We start from the raw sequence: 27155 nt of genomic DNA, 5'->3' as shown, positions 1-27155 counted from the left end.
CACTTTGAGCAATGGCCAGAGATGTTTTATTTCCTTTTTAATTTGATTGACCAAGGAGGAATTACTGAGAACCACTGTGACAATGTTTTCTGGAGGATCTGTCCTTTGGTGGTGGTGTAAGGTGATCTCCCGTGGTATATGAAGTGCCTGTTTTCTGGCACGTCGCACGGTCTTCCTTGGGTCCCTTGCCAATAGTTTATTACTCAACTCCTTAGATTGATGTTTATATTCTTGCCTACTGGAACAGTTCCTTCAGTAAAGTAGGAACTGTTCAAAAGCGAGCTTCTCGCTCAGGCTTCGAGGGTGGCAACTGTCAAATTGCAGTAATGTCTTTGATCAGTGGGTTTGTGGTATACATTTATTTCAAGTGAAGATTCTCTGAGTTGTGTTTTTTTTTGCCAAAGTCTTTGAGAGACAGATGGAAAGCTTCTGGGATAAAAAGCTAAACAATCTCAATTAATAGTATCCCATAGTGTGAAGCTTCTCTTATGTCCATCTCAATGGAACAAAAGTACTTGGACAAGTGGGTGGATGGTCATAAATAAAGATTTTATAGACATAGTTCCACACCACTATTTTAAAAATAAACAATTTGCATCCCCACAAGGAAGATAAATTAGTTACGGACAGCACTCTCTCTGTTCTTTCACCTAGATAGGCGGCCCACCACCGTCTCTTAGGGCAAGCACACCCTCCCAATAGGGACATTTAGTACCTTTACAGGGACATTTACCTAGGTGCTCCAGTTAAAGAACAGTAGGTGATGTTTTCTCTCTCCTCTGTATCGACTGTACTCATTCCACACATTTGTAAGGGTGCAGAAGTAGGAGAGTGACACACGGGTGGGGTGGCATGTTGTTGGTTATAGAATTTTATTTCAAACCAAATGAAAAGGAAAACCCGAACTATCCCTATTTCTTAGAGGAGGTCTTGTCGAAAGTAAGTAGTCCACCATTGTGTCAGAAACCTATTTCCTTCCCTTACAGTCTAAGTCACCTAAAGAAAAATGATCATGTTCATTCCGCAGAATGTGTTTCTCTCCCTGGGTGATTCCCCCACATTCAGTTATAAGGAAAATTAAATGTTCTTAGTCAAGGGCAAGGCCTCGAAACAAAGTCTCAAAAGGCTCCGTGGACTGACTCTCCACAAAGGGGCAAGGAAAATAGTGTCTTCTCTTCACAATGTTAACAACTCCTGCAGGAATGTTTTCCTTCCGCAGGTCTTTCTCATGTGTCTAAGGATGCCAGGAGAATGACTGTTATTTTGGCTGTTACAGAATGTTCACACAAAACACCGGGGAAGTGGCAGGGGGGGGACACCCTCCCCCTGGTCTCAGACTTCTTATAGTGCAAAGAGAATTAACTCTCCTCTCTTGGCTATACATGCCATGGTCTGTTTACTGGCATAAAGGATAGTAAGGTGTGCGTAGGGCAGCATGGATGTCGCACTTATCACTAATTTCCTTATGGGTGGGTATTGTTGCTACTTGGAGCATATATATTCATCCAAGTTGCACAATTCCTTTTTCAGTTTTTTCAGACTTTAATCGCCCCCACCATCTACTCTTCCATGTGTACAAGTACTTTTTATGCATTTTCGCACCAAGTTGGTATTGCCGCAGCCTAGATCTGTACTATGTAGATCTATATTAAATATCCACTCTGAGAATGCAGTAGCCCTAATAATACGGCAGCCATATTGGAGTGGAGGGGTCTACATTTATCGAGGGGTTGTTAATGGGAGACCAAACCTTTTTCACCAGAAAAAATCTTCTTCCCATTTAAATTTAGAAGTGCGCAGCTGTGCAGCCCTGGAAGCATGCGCTCCCCTGACTCCGCCCACCGGCACCTCTCCCCAGTCCTCTTTTCTGCATCGACTGGAACGGCCGCTTTCACCAGCGCTCCTGGTTTTGGCTTCAGCCTTGTAATTTCATGCGCTCTTCTCCGGATTCTGCCTTTTTAGTTTTTTCTTCTAATCCTTAAACAGGTACTTGGTCTTCTGGCGCCACGCTCCTCCCTGGTGCATGTTGACATCCTTGGGCATCAGCAGGTGTCCAGCATGCAAGGGGCTCTTCCACACGTCCGACCCCCCACACTGTGTGCCTCCGCTGCCTTGGCCTCGACCACGGCTGGGAGGGCTGTACTGCGTGATATGCGCTTACACTGCGAGCTCTGAAGAACAGGTTAGCAAGGTGGAGGGAGCCCTTCGAGAAGACGCCTCCATAGGACTTGAAGAACTTCGTCAAGCACAAGTCACGGCCCAAGGCAGGGCCTTTTTTTTTCATTGCACCCCGCAATGGTGATTCCCTTCCTAGGAAACGTCAGAGTGGGAGGGACCGATCAGGTTCTCACACCAGTGCAAGTACTGAGGCTCATTCAGCTACCAGCCACCAGGCCGAGGGGTCGCTAGATCCTCCCACAGACAGCGCTGAGGGACCACAACGTTCTTTTACCGGGTTTCCACCCGTGGGGCTAAGTCCTAACACCGGACAAATGTCTGAGGGGGTGCCTGTACGCAGCGCTTCCGCCGAGGGTTCTATGTGATGCTGGAAATGCATTGGAGGGACAGGACATTCATATCCTTGTCCTTTATGCTTTTATCATGTATGTTCTGTCTTGTTTTCCGCGCAGGAGTTCATGTGGGACTCCTGGCGGTGCAGCTCTTCCTCTTTTTAGTCGTGATGAACAGATCCTTGGGATACCCTTATGGCACCCATTGGTGGGAGTACAACCCTTTACACCTAGTGTATGTTTTTGGCACCTGTGTGTGGCCCACAGAGCAAGGTATGAGCTGGTGGCAGCTCCATGCTGAATTGACAGGTGCTCTGAGTATCCTCCGTTTTGGGATACCCAGGCCCTGCCATTGGAATCAGTTGATTCCTGATAGGATATGAGATGGCCCCTGTGACCTCTTGCTTTCTATCGCCTGTTACCTTGTTTTCCCGAAGTCCCGGGAAGCCCTGACTCTGTCCCTTCCCCCTGACTGGCTGTTGGGTGGAAGTTCCATATATGGTATTGTGGGGAAGTCCAGACCAGACTGGCTGTAGCTTTCCCAATGACTGTATGTTGTGGGTACGCCGTGGGGTGGCACCTGGGTGAATGGAGTGTGTGACGAATACGCATTTCATGTTATGGGTGTCTAGTAGCTGGTGTTTGACACAATGACAGACAGTCCTGCCTGAAACTAGTATGAATGCAGTGTGGAGTGCTGAATGGCTGGGTGCTTGTCCGAATCCACATTCCGTGTTGAGTGTCTGGATGGAGAAGAATGGCCTGAATGCACTGAGACTGTTTGGCTGTCTGACTGCATAAATGCCCTTCTGAATGATTGGTTACCTGAGTGTGACCCAGCAGAGTGAATGGGAGTCTAACTGTATATTTGGGGACCTCGCACTGATGGAAATTGTTCAGAAGCTGAAGTCGAAACTGATGCTTAACCTTGAAGCCCAGTCGGACGAGAAGATCTGCTGCCGCATTCCTTCACCAACTGAAAGCTGCTGTGCCTTCAAGAACTGATCCAAGAGAGGACCTGGATAGGAGACCTTTTCCCGAGCTACGAGGGACTGTCGTGCACCAGCTGATCTTTGCCAAAGCTTGCTGGAAGTCAGACCCTTGAAAGGCTGCCGACCGGAGAAGGGGACTGCTGCATAATCCGAAGTGAAGCGCCCGGACCTTGAGGTCCATCAGCATCAACGACCGCCATTGCCGACAAGAGTCGCAGTGCTACTTTGCCCAAGCCACTTGATCCAAGGACTCCCTTGCTCATCACCGTCAACCACTTTCGTCCTGCCGGAGAAAGTCAAGGTCATCGACGACCGAGGAGAATCCACTGGTGGAAGTCCTCGAAAGATGCTGACGGGTGAAACAGCCAGCCATGGTAGAGTCCCAATTGCCGACGACCCGACGCCCTTGCTGGGCCAAAGTTCTTCATAGACTCTTTGTGGCAACGAACTATCGTCATCGAGGTATACTGCACGCCTCTACCTCACAGGACCTTCACAAGCTTTCGTCAATGAGCACCGCGAGGATCAGAGCGGCTTCCCCGAAAACAGCATTTCACCTTTTTCTTCATCAAGGAATCTCGACGACCATTGGCCTCCTGCCTTAAAGGGAGTTCACTCAAGAAGGGCCTGTCGACGACTTGTCGAAGAACTCTACGAAACCAGGTACATTTGGGTCGTAGAACCTTTGCCGGGAGTCCGGCTTCTGCCATTACTTGATTTACATTTCTTTCTGTTGTCTAGCGTTGATTCATTTTACAATCTGATTCGTATGCCATTTGAACTGTTAGTAGTTGATGCATTTCAAAGGAGTCGCTGTATAAGAGTGGTACCACATAGACTTATATATATTTGCCATTATAGTACATATCCAGAAGCTGGTCCTCACCTCATGCTTGCTGTGCCGTAGGACTATCACATCGCCAGAACAGATGGGACTACCAGCAAAGGGGGAGGAATTGCCATAATTTCCAAAACACAACTTGGCATACGAGAATTCACCTCGCTGCCATTCCCTTCAGGGGAACTCATGTCCGTCAAACTACCCATCTCGGCCGAAAGCATTATATTAATACACCTGATCTACAGACCTCCAGGCCTAATCACGACCTTTGAGGAAGACCTCTCTAACTTACTCTCACACCACACTAAACACACCTCCAAAATCCTACTCTTGGGAGATCCATTAGATTCCCACGCACTAACCATTGAGCAATCCCTGCTCAATCTAGGATTCCTCCAACTCATATCTGAGCCCAACCACTGAAGAAGCAGAACTCTCAACTGGTTCGCCAACCTAAACTGCAACCTGAATCTACTATCTAACACCCCATGTGCTTGGTCTGACCACCACATCATCCTCCACTTTGAACTAGAAGCTCTCCCCACCCTTATACCCGAACACTGCCTGCCCAAGCTCCTCCAGCCACTACCAGGAACAATAAAGCTATCACCATGGAATCCCTACGCCCCCTCATCCAGCCCATCAATCACACCTACTACACTGAAGCAGACACAGAAACGCTAGTCAATTTGTTCAACACTAATCTACTGCTAGCACTAGACCAAATAGTCCCCCTTAAAACCAGGAAAGCCAAACAACCCAGCCAAATAAATACATGGTTCACTCTAGAACTAAAAGCCCTGAGGAAATCCAAAATATTCTTAGAAACTAAATGGATGAAGGACCCAACACCCCAAAACATGGCCCTCTTCAAAACAGCCACAGCTAACTACAAAACAGCCATTATCAAAACCAAAAGCAACACCTTTAACAGAATTCCAAATACCAGTTCAATTGTGAAGGAAATCTTCACAATTCTTAGGGAAATGGAATCGCCCATACTGCCCCAATCCATCTGTGACAAAGACGCCACCTGGTGTACTAACATCCAGAAGGCACTACTCCAGACCAAAATCGAAACCAAAAGAACGCTCCTAGGATCTAAAGGCACTAGCATTGCCACCCATAGCAACAACACCACCCTCTTCAATTTTTCACCCGTCACCACTTCACAGGTAGAAACCATAATTGCTCGTCTCAAATCCTCAAAATGGTGAAGGCTTCCATCATCAAAGAAGGAGCAAAAGACTTCGCCCCTTCGACACATCACTAATCAATATCTCCTTTCCCTCGTGCACAGTTCCCAAGACTCTCAAAGACACCTGGGTCAAACCTCTGATTAAGAAACCTACTCTAGACCTTTACATTCCCACAAACTACTGCCCCATCCCACCGTCCCATTCTTGCTAAAAATCCTTGATAAAGCAGCATACATTGAAATTCAGAACCACCTTGAATCGCACAACCTTCTAGGCCTCTGTCAATCTGGTTTCAGAACGAGACACGGCACTGAGACAGCCCTTCTCGATCTGAAGATCCAAATGGACAAGGCAAAAGACAATGGCCACCCCTCCCTCCTCCTACTGTTAGACCTCTCCACGGCCTTCGACCTAGTCGACCATAGCATCTTAACTTCACACCTAACCACATCAGCCTCCTTCTCACCCAACGCAGCCAAATGGATCCAATCCTTTCTATCTGAAAGATCCATGAGTGTCTTCTCAGATACTGCATCAGCAGATCCATCGCCCATTACCTGTGGAGTTCCCCAAGGCTCTTGCGTTTCCCCCACGCTTTATAACATCTTTACCAAGATGTTATTTGACCTCCTAGATGATATAAAGGTCCCATATACCAATTATGCTGATGATACTCCGATCTGCATCACACTCAACTGGCACCCACGATTCTGACTCCTCCCGTCTCAATGAAATCTACAGCAAAATTCAAGACTGGATGGCCAAGCACGGGTTGTGTCTCGGACGACAAACCACGCTTCTTCTCATTGGCTTCAGGCAACGCCTAAACAAACTCAACCCACAATAAAACTCCTTCAACATAGATGGAAATATCATCAATGTCTCCAAAAACACCAAAACCCTAGGGGTCTACCTCCGATTCCACCTTATCAATCTCAAAACAAGTAAAAGCCACAGCCTCCTCTTCGGCTTATACTACCAAACTAATAACTGCCTGCAGACCATTCCTGTCGACACCAAGCTGTATTACACTGGCCAGAGCCCTAATACTATCAAAAATCGACTACTGCAACTCCCTCTATCTAGGCACCAGTAAACAAAGCATCCACAAGCTCCAAATCCTCCAAAATAATGCTCTTAGATCAGCTCTCAACATCCCACGTTCCAACCACATTACCCAAACCAGACAGACAGCCAACTGGCTCCCCATAAAAGACAGAATCACCTTCAGAACACTCATGATCACCCACAAATGCCTCAACAATATAGCCCCAAAATATCTGACTGACAAATTTACTTGGAAAACCTCATTGAGACCAACCAGAGCCAAATATGCCCATTCATTGCCCTAGCATTCCAAAATTCAGATTGCTAAAATCAGGTGGTTCCAGCTTCCCTGTTCTAGCTGCCAACACTTGGAAATCACTTCCTCCTGCCCTTAGAGATGAACATTCCTTCCTAGCATTCCATTTCAAAGTGAAATCCTGGCTCCTCGCCCCGACCACCCCCGCCTGAAGACACACTGTCAGTACTACACACTGCTTGTATATTTATGTAAAAAGTGTAATCATACCTACCACAATATCCTTCACTGCATTCTACGTGTACATTTAGCACACATCTACTCCCGTTTGTTATTGTAAAACCCATCTTGTACTGTACTATATCTGTATTTACCTGTATTTCTACCCTAGTACCTATTGTACCTCATTAATGTACCTCATTATGTATAACCTGTATGTAACTCGTTCTTATGTTAAGCGCCTAGCTACCTCAGGGTTCAGCGCGCTATATAAGCAAATAAAATCGAATCAGAGTAAGAAGTGTGTTATTGTGTACATAACCTTGAACCTTATTTCTATAAAGACTGTGTTATCACTAACATAGTGTGTGGACATTCCTTTGTGGGTGTTTGGGGACTACACTGTACTTAAGAACCAGCCCGCATCACCTCCCGAGAGCTAAGCCTTGATTGCTCGCCCACTTTTTACCACATTGAGTATCTTGGCTGGGATACTCTGTGCCTCTACTCTGCCATATACAAAGCAGGAGTACAGATAACCCCCTCCGGTCCTTTACACTCTACGCCTACCTGGTCTGGTCCAGAGGTGCAGGGTAGGCCTCAAAATCTACCGCCAAGAGTCCTGGAGGAGGCCAGTCTGAGCAAGCCAGGCACCAGGACTCAGGCACGTGGCATGCAGCTTGACAAAATGGCCGCCGCGCCAGACAAGATGGCTGCTCATCAGATACTGAACCCTTTTGGGGAGCAGGTAGGAGATAGTGTCCTGGTGGGACTGGTCTCAACCAGGTATGTGGCCTACATCTTAACCTTCTACATCGCAAGGCAGGTACTCCCTGCAACCATCTAGGCAGAGTATTTACAGGCCCCAGCAGCCAGCCGCGACTCCATCAGTATCACCTGCCACCAGCATGTAAAGACAGTTTATTTTTTTCTTTTTATTTTTTATTCCTCACGCCGATGAGGTCCCCTCAGATGAGCTGCATACTTCAGGATGTTATTAGGGACATGCTTCCACCAGTCCTGCCGCCAGCACCCATAGTCATTCCGCGTATGGCGCCTCAGACTCAGCTGCAGCCTCCGCTGCCCACGCTGGCTCCTTCCATTCTGGGCCTCCCTGCCACCTACAGCTGAGGCCGTTCCACAGCAGCCTCCACAGCAGCCTCCGGCTCCGGGCTCCACACCTCAGCCAACGGCTCCAACTACTACTCCTCCACAGGTGCCAGAACAGTTGGGCATCCTGGTTGACAATAATGAGGAGGACCCTGACACACCCTTGTCAGCCAAGGCCTTCCACGATCGACTTGCAGGTTTGGCTGAATACTTGGGGCTTCCACAATCCGAGGTTGAACAACCCGAGGCGGGTATCCTGGCTGAAGTCCTCACTCTATGCCCCGCGGCTAGAATGGGGATTCCGATGCAGAAGAAGGTTGCTGCCTTGGCCAAAAAGGGATGGCTGAAACCCAACTCAGCGCAGCCCATAAACGGGTGCCTCGACACCAAGTACAGGCAGTTGGAGGGGGATACACTCTTGTTGTCAGCACACCCGGGCCCACACTCCTCCGTGATTGCTGCGGGTTCCATATACTCTAAGCCTCAATCCTCATCGGCCACTTCGTCCTCAGCAATGCTAGGCAAGGAGGAGATCATCTTGGAGGCGTATGGAAAGAAGGTTTACTCCAACGCCTCGCTGCACCTTCGTCAAGCGAATGTGGATTCCATGCTCGCAGCCATTAACCAGAGCCTTTGGTGGAAAATACCAGACTTTCTTCCGGAACTTCCAGTGAACAGTTAGGCACGTTTCAAGGCGGGGCTGGCTGAAGCAAAGATGGTGGCACGGGACATCATGGAGTCCACAGTCTTGCATATCAATCCCGCAGGCTGTGCCATCTGCATTGGCACGGATATGAGAAGGGCTGCCTGGCTCTGGGCTACTAGGTTCAATCCGGATGACCGTGATTGCATATTGGGCCTTCAGTTTGAGGGTAGCAACTTCTTTCATTCCTCCACGAATGAGGAATTGGATAAGAACAACAGTTAACAGACTGCAAAGTCGTTATCCATCCTTTCAAAGTCCATGCCCAAGACTTTCAGTCAAACGCACCAGCGTTCCGACAAGGGTCGGGCCTTTGGCAGGTTTCGGGGCTTTCAAGAACGACAGTCCAGGCAGCCCGGCCGCTCTCTGAGGCAACACCGCCACAAGCAGCACAAGACGGGGAATAAGGGCTTCTTTCAGTCCCCAGCTTCAGAGGGAAAGAAGGCATGACGCTCCCCTCCGGATCCACGTGTCTCCGGTGGGGGGGGCAAGCTTGCTCTCCACGCACACCATTGGCGCACCAAGTTCACGGATCCCTGGATATGCCTACCGGTCCCTCCCTCTCCTCACACCGATTGGGGCAGAAAATCTGTTGCGTGGAGGTTCGATCGCTCGTTGAGTCAGGCAGTGGTAGAAGTCCCAGTCTCCCAGCAGGGTATGGACTTCCACTCCAGGATTTTCACCATACACAAGAAGAACCAGCCTGGCCTGAGAGTTTTGTTGGACCTTTCCACCATGAACCTTTCTTTCCCACTTCAAAAGTTCAAGATGGTTACCCCAGCGCTTATTGCCGAGACACTGTGCAGGGGGGACTGGATGGGCTCCATGGATCTGACAGACGCTTACTTACATGTCCCGATTTGGCAACCCCACTGGTCCTTACTGAGCTTCAGGATCATGGGTTTCCATTTCCAGTAGAAAGTTCTAACCTTTGGCTTCAATTCAGCCCCAAAGGTCTTTACCAGACTTATGAACGCAATGACAGCCCTTCTCAAGGCCCAAGGACACCATGTCTATCTATACCTAGACGACTGGCTAGTCAGGGCGAGATCCCCTGAGGCGGTCCATCAAACCTCCTCCTCCCTCATTAACACATTACACGACTTGGGATTCTCCAATCTCAAGAAGTCGCAGCTGGAACTGATGCAGAATCTGACTTTTCTGTGCTTAATCTGGGATACAACATCCAAGAGTTTTTCCCTCGGAGGACATGATCGCAGCCATCAGGAGGGCCACGGGTCACTTTCTAATCAGAGGTGACTTCAGCATGGTGGTACCAACACCTTCTGGGTATCATGGCGGCTTGTCTCTTGGCGGTACCTTACACAAGACTCAAGATGAGGAAATTACAGCTGCGTTTCGCAGCATCGTGGAATCATCAGCGGGGTTCACAGGCGGAACTAGTCAGCATTCCTCCCTTCCTACACCAGGACCTTTTCTGGTGGAGCACGGACTGCAATCTGAGGATAGGCAGGCCCCATTTCAACCAGCACTGTAGGTTACCATCACCATAGATTTGTCCCTGGAGGGCTGGGAAGCTACTCTGGACAACCAGTGTCCACAGAGTTTGGTCCCGGCAGGAACAGGAAGCACATATCAATTGGCTAGAGCTGAAGGCCATCTGGCTGGCTCTCAAGGCCTTCCTATCGCTCATCAGTGCAAAGTTATCCTTATTCAGACAGACAACTCCACCAGCATTTATTACCTCAACAAGCAAGGTGGCACCAGGACCCCTCCTCTATGCACCCTCGCGATCAGCATCTGGGAATGGGCCCTGGAGAACGATATTCACCTGTCGGCGATCCACCTTCCGGGGGAGTCGAACCTGGAGACGGACAAGCTCAGCAGGCTCTGGGCGGACAATTACGAATGGCCGTTGAACGGAAGGTGTCTCTGGAATGCGACGGACTTGGCCTTGGCTCTGACAGCATGGGCATACATGTTTGCCAGAAGCGGCTTGCGCTGCCCCTCATATTCTCCCTTAATGGTTACCACCATCCATCTTGCTATGGAGGCCATGGAAGCCTGATATCAGGGCCTTGAACTGCTGATGGTGATGAATAGATCCTCAGATTCATCACCTTCACCTTCTTGGTCCTGTCCAGATAGAACTCTCCTAACATCTAAACAGTGCAGAACCCTCTGAGCATCGTCCTTAGGGTCTGCAAATAAATTAGGGAGTACTATCTTCTCATTTAGGTGGAACGCCAAGACTACCATAGGAGGGAACGCGGGATGCGTTCTGAGGAACACCTTGTCCCTGTAAAAGGTAGTGTATGACTCAGAGGCCACTAGAGCTTCAATCTCGCTGACACAACGTGCAGACGTAAGACCCACCAAAAGGGCTGTCTTCATGGTGACCAGCCTGATGTCTGTGGACGCCATAGGCTCAAAAGGTTTATGCGCCAAGGCGCCTAACACTATACGGATGTCCCAGACGGTGTAGCTTCTTGATGGGTGAGTAGAGCCTAGTGAGTCCCGTCAAATGTCTTTTAACCACCGGATTGGCGGATGGGAAATCCTCCTACGAATTACGGTAGGCTCTGGTGGCCGCTAGATAGGTGCGGCATGTCTATCTGCACTCCAGAGTGTGATAGTTGTGCAGCGAAAGATAGCACATTGTCCAGTGAGCAAGTAAGAGGATCTACTTCCTTGGACTCAGCCCAGTGGCAAAACCTAGTCCAATTGCTTGTGTACTGGCTCCTAGTGGCATCGCTCCTAGCACCCTGAATGAGGTCTAGATTAGCTTGCGAGAGGCAGAGATGCTTCAGAGTGACCTGTTCAGTGTGTTGCAAGAGAACTTCACCTAGATGAAGAAAATTCAGCATAGAAAATCACTTTCAAAGATTTGTAGCCTGAAGTACTAACAAGATTTGCTTACTGGAGGCGAATATTACTTCGAAGGGATTGTGTCCTCTGACGTATTCCTTATCTTGATAGATTACATTCCACCTTGCTGGCCTTGGAAATTCTTTCAGTAGAGGGCGCTGCGCGTCGACGTACCTCGAGCTGGTGTCCCTCGACACTATTTATACACGAAGGAGAAAAGGTGCATAACAATCTAATAAGTCTCATCTTTCTAGCGAAGGAAGTTGATTATAGCTTACGACCATTGGTCCTTAAGAAATGGACCTGGTACACAATGCATTCTTATAAATTTGATCATTTTAATTCTCCAAAGTAGATAAAATACTCCTAAAAGACTTATTTAAAAAACACATACATGAGGTGAGCGGTCACAGTGCGAGCTGTGTGGGGGGGGGCGCACGCCTCTGGGGAGACCGCAGCTCGGAGTCGCTGGCCCCGTTTATGTGTGTACGGGAGTGCAGGACAACACGAGGCGGTGAGCGGCCGGCGCTAGGACCTGCCTGTGCTGGCAGGCGTGGAAGGCCACGCAAAGAAGCTACTGAAGTGCCCCTCATACGCGGCGAGGGGCGCTGATACAAAGTAACGAAAAGCCCGAAAATAAGGCTTTTCAATCAACATTGTAGCCGCGGGCCGCGGTTTGGGAGCGGCTGTGTGATTTAAAGGACAGGGCTGCAGTGAATGCTTGCGAGTGACTGGAAGCAGAAACGAAGTGCCAAGGTGGCGCTATCATATAATAGAACATAAGGCAACAAGGGCAGATGGCCCGGATTGAAGATTGCACAGCAACCCACAGCACATCATAGGTATGCCAACACAGGACACTGCACTGGCCAAGTGCAGAAATAGTGCTGGCATTCTAACACTGCCCTAATAATCGGAAAGTGGAGGAAGAGACAAAGGGCGGACTGGCTGGCTGACACGGATAGCCCTGAAAAGGATGGGGGGGGAGGCCGGACAGGCCTGTGAGCTACTGGCGCCCCCGTGCCTGAGAGGGGCTGGCGGCATCGGAATTAAGTGGGTGCTACCCCAGCCGGGGGTGAGGAGACAAGCGCGCTGGCCAGCGGGCATGCCCTGTGAGAGGCAGTCTCAGGGTGGGAGAGCCCGCTGAGGGGACCACGGATAAGGCCTGACACCCGAGGCCACGGACATTAAATAACAGCAATCGCCTGTTGGCGAGATAAGCAAATATCCCAGGGTGCTCCCTTGGATGCATAGCTGAACTGGAGAGAGGGTCCACGTGAGAGGAGACACTCCATCTCAGTGACCAAGGGTTGGCCAGGAGACGCTCCTGGGGCGGCCCCCCTGAATTTTGGGATGCAGTGGGAACCCGCCCTCGCTGGGACTGAAGACTAGAGGTGATAGGGCCGACCTGCGACTTGGGGTCATAGCACCATGTCTAACAAACCTCCTAGACTGAAGGGTAAGCAGCCCACACTAGACGAATATACTAAGATGTCACCAGGTCCGGAGGGAGCCAGGAGCAAAGACAAGGCACCCGTTGGGAGTGTGGGCGTCCTGAGTGCGAATCAGGAGGTCCTTGCTGCGATCGCTGATCTGAAGGTGGCTTGGGAGACCAAGCTCCAACTGGCAGTGACCGAACTCAAGACAGCGCTGGAGCTCAAGGTTGGGGCGGTGCAAGAGGACGTGAATCTACTCCGGCAAGATGTTGGGTCACTGGCGGAGCTCACTGAGACCCTTGAGAAGGAGATGGACCTGAACACGGCGGACTGCACTTCCCACGGGTCGGAACTTCACGCCTTGGTGCAGCGTGTGGGCAACCTAGAGAACAGGGCGGAGGAGGCGGAAGGGCGAGCCCGGAGGAATAATATCCGCATCGTTGGCCTGCCGGAAGGAGAAGAAGGCCACAACCCTACGGAGTTCATTGAGAGTATGTTGCTAAAGGAAATAACTGGAGGAGTGTTGTCTCAGGGGTTCGCGGTGGAAAGGGCGCACAGGGCCTTAACAAGGAGGCCGCCAGGCAATCCACCTAGACCGGTGATTGCCAAGATCCTTAACTACAGAGACAGAGAAAGAATCCTGGAATACTTCCGTAAAGGTGGGATAATACAGAGAGGGACGGCAAACATAACAGCTTATCTGAATTATACCCTGATGGAGCCGAATGAACTTTGGGGCCATCAAGAGAAGACTACGAGAAGCGGGACACAAATACATGTTGCTATACCCGGCGAAGTTGAAAGTTTTCCACAAACACAGAACTTTGTTCTTTGAAACTCCGGAAGATGCTATGGGATGGCTCGACACGCAGGGTTGCCCCCATGAGTCAGTTCAGATGGGAAAAGGAGGTGGAGAGGATAAGTAATGAGCATGGGGGGTGCCGGAGGGTGTCGGGACTTGAGACTATGGGACTTGATTATAGTAGCTAAAGCAGCTCGGCGACTGGTAGTGCCAGGCTGGGGAAAAACATGATCCATGAGCACTATGATTATGCTTTCGTTAGGGAGCCTTGCAGGGCCAATCTTCATACCCCCATTTAGAGTATAGTTAGATTGCTGTTAGTGTGGTGACACCCTGCTGGGGTCTTGGCCTGGGAATCCGGGGTAGATCCAAAAGCGGGAGAGCCTGAGATCCAGGGATGGAGCTGGGCATTTGTTGGGTGTGGGGTAGTGTGGGGAGGGGGGAGGGAAGGGGTTGTGTGCAGTGGTTTGTTGTAGTTGGGGAGGTGTTATGGGGTAAGCCTACACCCCAGGGAAAACGGAATGAACCATGGGAGACCTTAAGATAGTCACTTGGAACGTCAGGGGGCTCAACAGCTATTTGAAACGGAACAAGGTCATGATGTACCTGCGCAGACAGAAAGTGGACATAGCCTTGTTACAAGAAACTCATTTAACGCAAGATAAACTGGAAGTGATACGGAAGAAATGGAGAGGGACAGTAGTAGGAGCAGCATATTCTGCCTATGCAAGAGGGGTAATTACATGGGTGGCCCCACATGTCCCGTTCCAGCAGCTGAGCTCTGTGGCAGAGGCAGATGGCAGGATGGTGGTGATGAAGGGGTTGGTGGAAAACAGAGCGATTTGCATTGTGAACACTTATGCCCTGAACCAGGACACGGCTGTGTACTTTAGGACCCTGTATAGTAAACTTAGTGGTAGTGTAGGGGGGGCGGTATTGTGGGGGGGAGACTTCAATTGTGTACTAAACCCCAATCTGGATAGATCAGACACTAAGTGGATAGACCCACCCCGGCCGCAAAGGCACTGCATGCATTGTTGGCGGATTTTGGGCTGATAGATGCATGGAGGTCATGTCATCCGCAGGATAGACAATATTCACACTATGCAGCCCCACGGGGCCTTTATACTAGACTACGTGTTTGTCACGCAGGAACTAATGACCGACATACCGCAGATGGAATATAAAGCCAGAGTCCTCTCAGACCACTCGCCACTGATGCTAGTGTGGCAATACCGACCCCCGCGGGGAAGGATACCCACATGGCGATTGCGTGCAGAGGCGCTTAAAGATAGTGTATTCAGGGAGGATATGCGGGAGGAAATAATACGTTATTTTGAGATAAACGCTGGTAGTGTCAAAACAGCGGGTACGCTCTGGGAGGCCTTTAAAGTAGTAGTGAGGGGAATCGCCATAGCCAAGTCGAAAGGGCTGCAGAACGGGATCCTGGCCGCATTACAGGACTCCGAAAAGGAGCAAGAAAGGGTACTGGCACGGGGTAGTATTATCAAGGAAGATATAGAAATGGCACTGGGCCTGCAGCAGAAATGTGCAGGGTATTGGGAGAGGTTATGTAAAATCAACTATAAAAAGTATACAGAGAGACAACATGCTGAAGGAGACAAACCAGGGAGAGTCCTGGTGTGGCTCTACAAAAACGAGACCCCTAGGCTCCCCAATCAGAACAATAGTGAAAGACGATGGCGACATAGCGGATACGCAAGAGGGGGTTAATCAGGAATTTGAAGAATATTACAAACGCCTGTATGGGGATGTGACAGGGAGCAACAGAGAGGAGATAGGGGTTACACTGGAAGATATTGGGTTACCCCAGATTAGTGCAGAGGAAAGGGAGGAGCTAGACGCCCCGATCTTCCGAGAGGAACTAGAGGAAGTAGTGAGGCAGCTGCCCACGTGTAAAACCCCGGGAACCGATGGACTCCCAAGCGGATTTTATAAGGCATACAAAACAGAGGTACTCCCCCTGCCCCCTCCCCCCCGGTTGCTGGAGATGCTTAATGAAGCATATGAAGCTGGGAAATTACTGGAATCCTTGCGCGAAGTGATTATCATACCACTTCCCAAGCCCAATAAGCCTGGTAGTGACTGTGGATCCTATAGGCCTCTGTCGATGTTGAACCAAGATAGTAAGATCTTAACGGCGGTCCTGGCAAATAGACTAAAGAAGGTCATCAGCAAGCTAATACATCCTGACCGACAGGATATGTCCCGAACAGAAACATCTCGAGTAATTTGAGGCGACTCCATCGAGTGGTCGAATACACGGGCGGGGACACAGGCGAGATGGTGATAGTGTCACTGGATGCGGTATAGGCATTTGACTCGGTCAAGTGGCCCTGGTTATAAGCGGCCCTAGCCAATTACGGTATGGGGCCAGGATATCTTCATTGGGTGGAGCTACTATATAGTGCGCCACTAGCAAGAGTGAAGACAGGAACGGTGATCTCTGAAAGTTGGCAACTTGGTAGAGGCACCAGGCAGGTCCCCCATGCTGTATATCTTAGCGTTGGAACCCCTGGCGATTTATTTAAGGCAGCAATATGATTCCATAGGCATTGTCGTTGGGGAGACATCGCATTTAATTTCATTATATGCAGACGACATGTTATTGTATGTGCGGTACCCAGAAGAGAACCTTCAATATATATTGGAAGTGATGGAGAGGTTTGCAGAACTATCAGGTATAGCTGTAAACCCCAGTAAGTCCTGTGTGTTTCTCTGGGGAGATATAGAGGGCTCACGGGGGAGAATCTGCTCGTTTTACAGGTACCGTGGGAGGTCACAACCTTCAGATATCTTGGGGTGGACATATACGATACGGTAGAAGCTGAAAATAAGCATAACACCGAAAGAGCGGTTAAGAAACTGGAGAATAGCATGAGGTTCTGGGCGAAACTCCCCTTGGAAATGATGGGGCGAAGGGCGATGCTCAAGATGGTGGCACTGCCCAGATTGCTGCATTGCTTCGCGAACATCCCATGCTCCATACCTCGGAAATTCTTATCAGGCTGGACAGCACATGTAGGTAATTTCTATGGCACGGGATGAGGAATAGGGTAGCCCTATGGAAATTACAAAATCCATATGAGATAGGAGGCATTAAATTACCAAACTGGGAAGTTTATTATATAGCAAGCCAATTACAACATGTAGCTAAATGGCTCTCAGAGGAGCCTACTTTGGAACATGGGCTGCATCAGGGGGACTGTGCCCATATTTCCTGAAAGAGATGATATGGTTGCTCAAACGGGAGTTGAGAGGACACCCAAGGATGTTGGGTCTTGGGGTGGGAATGTGGCAAAGAGCATGCTGGTTGATGGACATGCCATCCCAGTGCTCCTCACAGATGCCGCTGGCCACAGTGGCAGGAACAGAAAGGCAACTAAGGTTAATGATTAGGAAGCACTGGGAATTGGTGGGAATAGCAACCATGGGAGATGTGGGGCAGGAGGGGAAGATACTGGAATTTGAGGAGCTGGTGGAACAAACTGGGTTAAGTGCTGGGCAGTATATTACGTATCATGGGATGGTGCAGCGAATTAAGACACCTGGTCTGAGGTCGAACTGGCAGAGGAACCAGACACCATACTGGATATGATATATGATATAGCGGAAGGGGGGCACGAAGCCTCTAGAGTGTATGAGATGATAATGACTTGAGTGGGCAAGGCGGTGGTACAACTTAGACTGGACTGGGAAGAAGTAGGGGACCCAATGAGCGATGGGCTGTGGGAGAGGGCACAAGGATATCATAAAAAAGTATCGAGAAATGCTAGGCTACAGCAGATACAGTTGTATATAATTCACAGAGCGTACCTGACGCCACTATAGCTAAATTTAAGAACGCCGGAAGCCAAGTGTGCCCAAAATTTAATGAGGAAAATGCAGGAATGGTACATATGTTCTGGGCATGCCCACTGATAGCGAGATATTGGGGGGACATAGCACAGAAAATGGAAGATAAGGGGATCTGTATGAAGGTGGATACTGCGTGGGCCTGTTTGTTGGGAGGGTTCCCCAGACCGCATAAGCTTAAACATGTAAGTAAATTAAAAGATCTAGCGTATGTTCTGGCAAAGAGAAGGATTGCAATGGATTGGGAAGCATGTTACAGGCCCAAAGTGGAAACGTGGTGGAGGGACTTTCAGAAGTGGGCAGAGGCAGAAACAGTGGCATGGCAGGAAGCGTGTAAAAGGGATATAGAGGGAGAAGCGGGAGGCCTGTCGGGTTGGACGCATCAGATAGCAGAACGATTCGGGCCCTCATATGATGGACTAAGTGATGGTGAATCAATGAGCGCGGCGGAAGAGGACTCCCCACCGCTTGAGGTGGAAACTAACAATGTAGGAATGTAGGCTTGGGAGGGGGGGGACATACAGTGAGCAAGAACATAATAATGTATGTGTATATGTGAGCAAACTATGCATTCACTGTAAGTTTGGTTTTTATTTTTTTTTTTTTTGTTTTTTGTTTGAATAAAATCAATAAAACTTTTTATTTTTATTTTAAAAGATCCACAGGAAGATCCTGTTGTTCCCTTTCATTCTGCACTGCAAAGAAACATTTCTGCTAATTGGGAAACTCCTGAAGTTATCCCGGCAGTTAACAAGAAACTATCTGCCAAATACAGAGTATCTGTCTCAGACCCTGAATGTTTGAGCAAGCATCCAACTTCAGAGAGTTTGGTTGTACAAGCAGCAACTTCATCGAACAGTAGATCTGCATACCCTACTATTCCATAGGACAGGGATGATAAAAGGTTTGGCGCTATGTCAAAAAAAGTCTTTTCAGCATGTAGCATGGCGCTTAAATCTATTAACGCCACTTGCACGCTTGCAAGAGTCAGCCATACACTTTGGGAGTGTGCTTCATCTGCGGCCGACTGTCTCCGGGAAGGAGAGGAAAGGGAAGCATTTTTAAACATCATTAAAGATGGAAAAGATGCAATGTGCGAGTCCCTTCAAACGCATTGATTCTGCTGACAGTATCAGCAGGGCCATGGCGGCTAGTACTACAATCCGCAGATATGCGTGGTTGCGAAAGTCTGGATTTGCTCCAGATGTACAGACAAGACTTTTGAATATGCCCTTTGACGGCACGTCTTTATTTGGTAAAAAGGCTTGGAGAAGTTAGACATATAAGGCAGCAGCGAAATCTCTTGAAGCTGCAATCCGTCAGACCCCGAATCGCCCCTCAGGAACCTCCTGGAGGGGTAGGTCCTTTCGCTTTTAATCCGCATTCGGAAAAGGCAGAGGACAGCCAGCTCAAAGGGGCCAAAAACGGTTCACCCGTGGTGGACGGGTTAAAGGTACAAAAACCGCAGCAGCAGGTGCCTCTTTACCCTCGGCATCTGCGTCAGCTGCCACTAAACCCCTCTGAGGTCTCTTCCCCACAAGACGCCAGTAGGGGGCACGTTAACTCAACATTTGGTGGAATGGCAGACCATTATGTCAGATGCTTGGGCATTGGAGACAGTTGCCCAAGGTTACTGCCTGCCTTTCCTACACACCCCTCAGTCATCCACCGGGGAACAACTCTTTGAAGTTTCCAGATCCGCTCCTTCTGCAGGAGATTCTAGACCTGCTAGAGAAAGGTGCCATAGAACCGGTACCTGTAGCGGAGAGGAACAAGGGTTGGTATTCCCCCTACTTCCTAGTACCGAAGAAGGACGGAGGACTGAGACCCATCTTGGACTTGCGAGAATTGAACAAATTCCTCAAGAAAGACAAGTTCAACATGTAACCGTTTCTCAGATCCTTCAGGCCCTCCAGCTTCAGGACTGGTTGGTATCTCTAGATCTTCAGGATGCTTATTTCCATGTGCCAATCCATCTCAAACACAGGAAATATCACTCCCCAAACTGGGCTTCTCCCTCAATTTAAGGAAGTCACAGATGATACCATCAGAGACTCCAGTTCATTGGAGCAGTCCTGGACACTTCCCTGGGGAAAGCCTCGCCACCAGAGGTAAGGGCTCAAGATATTCTACAGATGGTCACCAAGTTTCAAAATGCTCAACGTCTACCAGCCTTTGACTTTTTGAGGTTGCTCAGCCTCATGGCATCCTGCATCTTCCTAGTGCCAGAGGCTCGCCTGAGAATGAGATCCCTCCAGTGGGCTTCTTAGACCCAATGGTCGCAATTCTCGGAGAATGTCAGATCTCCTTCAAATCCCAGACAGAGTAGCTCGAGACCTTCAGTGGTGGGCCTGTCGGGAGAACATCTTGAAAGGGGAACAGTTTTGGCAACCATGGCCGGAGATAACAGTAGTCACGGATACCTCACTCAAGGGGTTGGGAGCCCATACCAACGACTTGACCATCAGCGGTCATTGGTCTCCATCGGAGTCCAGACTACATATAAACCTATTGGAGCGGAGAGCAATCAGACCAGCGCTGAAAGCTTTTCTGCCATCAGGACAGGGAAAGAATTTCCTGATAATGACAGACAATACAGTGGCCATGCACTACCTCAACAAAAGAGGAGGCGTAGGGTCACTGCCGCTGTGCAGAGAGGCAATGCAGCTCTGGTTTTGGGCAATTCAGGAAGGAATCTGTCTATCGGCAGTTCACCTAGCTGGAGAGAAGAACTCGACAGCGGACGCTCTGAGCAGGCAGAGCACAGTCTCCCACGAGTGGGAGCTAGCTCAGGAAGTCCTTCAGGAAATCTTCATCCTTTGGGGAACCCCTCAAGTGGATCTGTTCGCCACCAGCATCAACAGGAAGTGCGATCAGTTTTGTTCAAGGGAATTTCCCCCGAGAGGAGCTCTAGGGGACGCGTTCGTAGTGGACTGGGAGTTTCCACTTCTGTACGTGTTTCCTCCACTCCCTGTCATTCCTCAAATGATCAGGAGGTTGAGAAGATTCCGGAAATCCATGATCCTAATTGCCCCGGATTGGGCCAGGAGAACGTGGTACCCGGACCTTCTGGACATGTCCATCTGTCCTCCGATTCGTCTTCCGCAAAGAGAGGGCCTTCTCTCGCAGAAGGGAGGTCAGGTTCTCCATCCAGACATCGGAACCCTCAACCTTCACGCTTGGTTTCTGAAAGGTTGACATACAAGGATTGGGACCTTCCGGATGACATCATGAAGGTGTTGCTTTTGGCTAGGAGGCCAGCAACAAAGACTTTATACTGCTGCCGTTGGAACAGATTTTGCAGCTGGTGTAGAGAAGAGAATATCGATCCCTTTTCATGCGGTACACCAATGGTGTTATCTTTTTTGCTCTATTTGGCGAATTCAGGTCTCCAAGTTAGTATGATCAAGGGCTACCTCGCAGCGCTGTCAATATTCAAGCGCACTGCGGAGGAGCCATCATATTTCAAACTACCCCTAGTAATCCAATTTCTGAAGGGATTAACTAATGTCTATCCCCCAAAGTCATTCCAAGTTCCCTTATGGATTTAAATCTAGTCTTCAACTTCCTAATGGGTACTCCTTTTGAACCACTCCATTCTTCATTAAGATTTCTTACCCTTAAAACTGTCCTACTAGTGGCTTTAACATCTGCCAGAAGAGTGAGCGAATTACAAGCTCTATCTTGCAAACCTCCTCATACTATTTTTCACAAAGACAAGGTTGTCTTACAAGTGAAGCCTAATTTCCTCCCAAAGCTGGTCTATGAATTCCACATCACTCAGAAGATAACCTTACCTTCATTCTATCCTCCTCCCCATTCAGGGAAAGAGGAAGAGAGGCTACATAGGCTGGATACAAGGCGTGCCTTGAGCTTTTATATCAGCAGACTTGCTAGGATAAGGCAAGCAGACCAGCTGTTTATAGGTTATGCAGGACACAAATTAGGACTGCCAATCACAAAACAGACCATTTCAAGATGGATTATATTAGCTATTCTAGAATGCTACAAATTAGCAGTGAAAGAGCCCCCTCAACATCTTAGGGCTCATTCAACCAGGGGTATCGCAGCCTCTTCGGCTCTCCAAAGAGGGGTACCGATTCGGGACATATGTGCAGCTGCCACATGTTCGTCCGCACATACCTTTGCAAAATTCTACAATCTGGATTCCTCCTCTAGCCAGGAGACTAGATTCGGCAAAGCTGTTACATTCTGTACATTCTTGAAGGGAAATATTCCAATTTTACTCCCATCTCCGTTTGTACACCACTGCTATTGGAGTCTATCAAGATAAGGAATAAGTCGGAGGACACAATCCCTTCGAAGAACAAGTTACTTCTTACCTTGTAACGTTCTTTCGATATGATGTTCCTCCGACGTATTACTTATCGCCCCTCCCATCCATCCCCGCAGTAAAACTTCCCTTGTAGTTGCATCTTACGCTCCTTCAAGGTCAATAACCAATTCATGCACAGCTAAATTCTCAAGCGTCAAAACAGAACTGAGCAATGGTCGCTGCACAAGTCCATTTATACGCATGACGACGTCGGCGCCGAGACGGTGGCTGTCGAGGGACACCAGCTCGAGGGATGTTGACGCGCAGCTCCCTCTACTGAAAACATTTCCGAGGCCAGCAAGCTGGAATGTAATCAAGATAAGGAATACGTCGTAGTAACATCCCATCGAAAGAACTTTACAAGGTAAGAAGTAACTTGTTCTTCTGTCAGGAGATCCATTTCATCTGTACATTATCCTTCTTTACCATGAAATTCACCAAGAATGATGGAAGTTGGGATGAGGCAGATGGAGTATATGCTCTGTCTGAACAATAGCTCAGCTGGCTGCCAGTAGATGTTGTGGAGGAAGTTTATTTAGTCTTAGCATTTGTAGTCGCCAATCCCTTTGCTTGTTTGTCAGCTTTTATTACAACATGAATTATTTTGTGACTGAATATGATCAAATGTTCGGTGATCGAGTATATCAGAAATAGTTATGTGGTATACCTGAGTATTTTCCAAAGCAATGCTGATAGAATGGAAATGCATTTTGCAGTAGTCTCTATTCTGAGCTTGCCCCTGCCAATACTAGAACACTCATATCTGCTCGCTAGAACCAACAGGCTATTTATTCTCATTATGTTGCACAGGAGTAAGAGGTGTCTAGGTATTGTCTAGATCTAACAATTCCATTAGTAATCACAGCCCAGGATTTCTGGTAGAAATGTCAATGCCTGGGAGCCCTAACTTGTATTTAGGGTGGTATTCTTGTTGCAGTCTGCAAAACAACCCCCGCTATCTGTTATATTAATCGATTCCAAAATCTCTTGATTGCCAATCGCTGTTTAATAACATAACCAGAATGTTAATCATTCAAGTTCCCTATTAACAGGACCAAGATGTGTAAAGCTTGGGAAATATGCATTAACATTCGCTGCAGCTTCCATAATTCATCTGAGGAATAAAATTAAAACTGTTCCAATCACATAGGAAGTTCTCGTGTCAATCATGCTTGTAAACGTCAGCATCATCTGCAAAGTTATCTCTATCATGTAATCAATGAAACTTAATATGCTCTGCAATCCAACCCAGCTTTGGCATGAAGATGCTGCTCAGACCCTATAGAAATTTGACTACCTTCCGAAGTCCTTTCAGTTCAAATTCCTGACATTCTTATGCAAGAGCATAGAAGTCTGCAAGAAAAAGGTAATTGTCTGGTACATTGCAGAGCATAGTTTTTTTTATAAAGTAAACCAAAATAACCCAGCCCCAGTATAAAAGGTTCACTCTGAAGCCGAGCCTGCTCAATCGGAAGACTCCCACTCTGTATAAATCACCATACCTCAGACTTGTGCCATACTCCCATTCTTGAAGAACTTTGCTGGTCCAGTAAGTATTCCCTACAAAATAATGTTGCTTCTATCATGCTCCAGATTCTTCCCCTATGGACAATCACTCCTACTAGACCTTTATCCAGCCTCCACCAGTGTACCTCTAACCTCCTTGCTCTTTTAGAAGAGTGCTACATAATGTTGGTGACAGTGTGACATTTACCAAAAATTAAATTCAACAGAAGATTAATTCTTGTATTCTGGAATGCCTCTTGTGGATCACTAGAGACAGGGTACCTGCAGTGGTTAAAGGAATAGACGTGTGCATGTCAGTATTGTCTTCAGGCCATTGTCAGTGATAGTGTGGTACAACGTGCATGGAATTATTGAACATCCAATGTGATGGTGAAAGGTTATCAGTTATTTTGTATAATAAAGTCCTTCAAATATAAGCAGTTTTATGGCCACCTAAAGTTATCCCAACGATCCCTACTTCCCGTATGAGAGCATGCACGTTGGTAACATGGTACTGGGTATTCAAGCTGATGTTAACAGCTCTTAAAATAGGATTTGAGGCGTTAGTATTTTAGCATGTCAGTGAAGTTGTTGGAAATGGGATGATGGCGGGAGTAACTCATACTAGTTATATAGTAGGTTCCTACCTTGGATGTATGTGGCTGGCAAGAGAGCTCAGCAGGTTATGCACTCACCCCAGACATCTGCGTTCATCCTACAAAACACAGGATGGAGTCCTGGTAGGGACAACCCAGCCCATCTTGCCTCCAAGGTCAATATATTGAGTACTATTAATTTTGGTAATAACATTGGATATTCGTTTTTTAGAAGTGTTAGGCATTCAGCATAAAGTGCCTTTTAAAATTCTCTATTATGTTACTAAGGTTTACATTCACCGTAACGCGATCAGCTGTACATCCTTTAGCACCTAGAGATGGTTTGATCCATTAAGTGCGCTATGCAAATGTTTTCACTCTTCATTCAATAAGTGTTTGAGGAAGCAAGGTTTGAAATGGTCTCCTATTACCTGAAAACTAAGGTACAGTATTGGGGAATCCAGTTTCATGGCTTGATTTATAAATGCATTGCAATTTCCATTGTGTTTTTAATTCTCAAACTAACACATGACCTTAATGTGCTTTTGGGTTATTCGGGCTCATACTGTGCCAGATAAATGCGCTTTTTCTTTCTGCTGTTTGGGCTCTCTGACATGTAACACTCTGAAGCTTCATTAACAAAAAAAAACACCCAGTAACTTTGTAATTAAATCTTAATGTTAACTGTTGGTGTATGGGTGCTGGGACCAATTCATTGTTAAAATTGGATTATTTTAACGACTATGCAGAAGGTACCTAGATTATTGACAAACCCTGTTTTAAATGACGGTGAGGAAGTAATGTTGTATCTGCTCATTTGTAAAGGAAGTATCTTGCCACAAGTCGGAAACTAAATAACTCCCCCACCACCGTCATGATTGATGTACATGCAGGAGCAACATACCTCAAACATGAATGACAAACCTGTCCTCCCACACGGATTTGGACTGTGGGTGCCCCTATCCATGCTTAACAGCAACACAACATGAAGGGAAAGTTCACAGGGGTGCCCTTGGTGGGGAATAGAGTGGAATACCTGATGGATGAAGGTGGCTCCTGTAGGAAGAGAAGGTGGGTGGTGGACTGCAAGGCTATATTCTATACTATTCTTTTAATTTTTTAGTTACTTGTTGGGACCTATGGATACAAAATGGTTCCAGAGAGGTTGTGCAGATCCGAAGAGGGATTTTCTTATCATTGTAGTTCGCTCCCTCTTCAATTTTAAATCTATGCATGCCAAAATTCAGAATGTCGCTGCCAGTGTTTGCGTAGGATTCTTTGTTCCTCATCTCTTAATGGTTACTTAAACCTACATGGCCTAAGTCATGTAGCTTAACTGTGGATATTTTTTGTGCAAGAACCAGTACTAAACCATAACCTCTCTATCCACCCATTAGGCTCGCAGCAAGACCAGACTTACAAAGATGACAGTGATGCAGCAACTTTCAAACAAACCCTTCCAGACCTCACCCCCGACGACGAGCCTTCAGAAGCCTTGTGCTTCCCAGCATTTGAAAAAGAGGAAGACTTGGAAGTGGCTGCATGCAACAACGATTTAGAGCGGAGCCAAACCGAGCAGCCTGCTGTTGACAATGAAGATGTGCTCGCTCAGCCTGGCGTCGAAACTCCAACCACGCCAGTGGCTGAGGAGGGAACCGCAGATCCCGGAAGTGATGAATCTCCCGGCAAGTCTCCTTCAAAAAAGAAAAAGAAGTTCCGCACCCCTTCCTTTCTGAAGAAGAACAAAAAGAAGAGTGACTCCTAAAAGCTGGATGTGTGCACTGCAGAAACACTGTCATATATTTTAACATAACTCATTACCACTAGAATGTACCAGACTGTATTGAGTGTTTTGACTTCTAATTATGTAAAGGAATGCAAAAACTAGTAAGTAAGCCCCCTTAACGTTTTAACAGAAAAGCAATATAAGGTGCTATTCCTGTATTCTCTGCAGCGAATTATGACGAAGAGCTTTTACACTCCTTTGAAATGTGTTCTTTTAAATAAGCTGCAATTTGCCTTATAAATTTAAGGCCCACCATGCTTTAACAGAGAACGCTATTTTGTAATCAGGTTGGCTCCTGTGCACAATGCCTAATTAACTTTGCCATACTCTCTAAAAATGTACAAAACTTCACAGACCCAAGTGTGCTCATTGTAAATACTGATGTTTGCTTTTTTTGAGAGGACACTCCTAATAACTCACGCTTCTGCAAGTTTGTAATTAAATGTCAGGCTTCTTATAGTATCAGAGACTATCAATTCTTCACCCTTTAGCCCACAATAAAATATCTTCCTAAACCACTTATTTTGCACTTATAAAGTATGTGTTTGTGACAGCTTGAAAACACTTTTGAATGTCAAAAAATAAATGGTACACCTTGGTCAGCCATTTACGAGATATTTGTTTTGCAAAGTTCCTGAGAATTTATTTGTAGATTTTATTTTTCCAGCAAAATCTATTACTGTATCAGGTTCTAGAAATATTGGTGCAATTATGAACAAAGTCACTGTAGAATTCATATAAAGGACTGCATCTGACGTGAAGCTGGTAATGTATAAAGTTACTCTTTTCGTCTTAGTAGCTTTCTGCTTGTGCAGTATGAAAGTCCTTGCCGTTAAAAGGCTTGCGTTCTACCTCGAATACGATTGCCAATACATCTCTAAGCAAGTGGGCCAACTTGATGCACTCCATCCAATTGGAAGATCAAGTCTGTAACAACTGGTCTACTGTGCATGTAATGTTAAAAATCATTACGCTGTGCCAGTCGCCACCATAGTGGTCTAATAGCTCCAAAGCTAGTCTGAAAGGATGGCTAGCTATGCCCCTGCCCAGGGAAATGAGTAGAAGTGAGAGTAAAGGAAAGGAAGGAGCAGGATAGCACGGGCATATCAAT

The 27155-nt window shown here is 47.5% G+C and overlaps 1 protein-coding gene across 17 annotated transcripts in view; it reads left to right on the top strand.

The window, feature by feature from the left end:
• Window positions 1-26650, top strand: part of LOC138516734 (alpha-adducin-like) — a 1748171-nt gene extending 1721521 nt beyond the window's left edge. For 8 of the 17 annotated variants that reach the window (XM_069632087.1, XM_069632084.1, XM_069632086.1 and 5 more), the window contains one exon: window positions 25656-26157. In XM_069632087.1, coding sequence (XP_069488188.1) covers window positions 25656-26023 — 368 coding nt within the window. In that variant the 3' untranslated portion in view covers window positions 26024-26157. Of the gene's footprint in view, window positions 1-25655 lie in introns of all 17 variants that reach the window. The other 9 variants (XM_069632094.1, XM_069632098.1, XM_069632088.1 and 6 more) reach the window with 2 other exon arrangements.
• The last annotated feature ends 505 nt before the right edge of the window (window positions 26651-27155 follow it).

Source organism: Ambystoma mexicanum, chromosome 6q, assembly GCF_040938575.1.
Source record: "Ambystoma mexicanum isolate Mex_15411 chromosome 6q, UKY_AmexF1_1, whole genome shotgun sequence".
Taxonomy (NCBI): domain Eukaryota; kingdom Metazoa; phylum Chordata; class Amphibia; order Caudata; family Ambystomatidae; genus Ambystoma; species Ambystoma mexicanum.
This window is presented reverse-complemented; position numbering and strand designations above follow the sequence as displayed.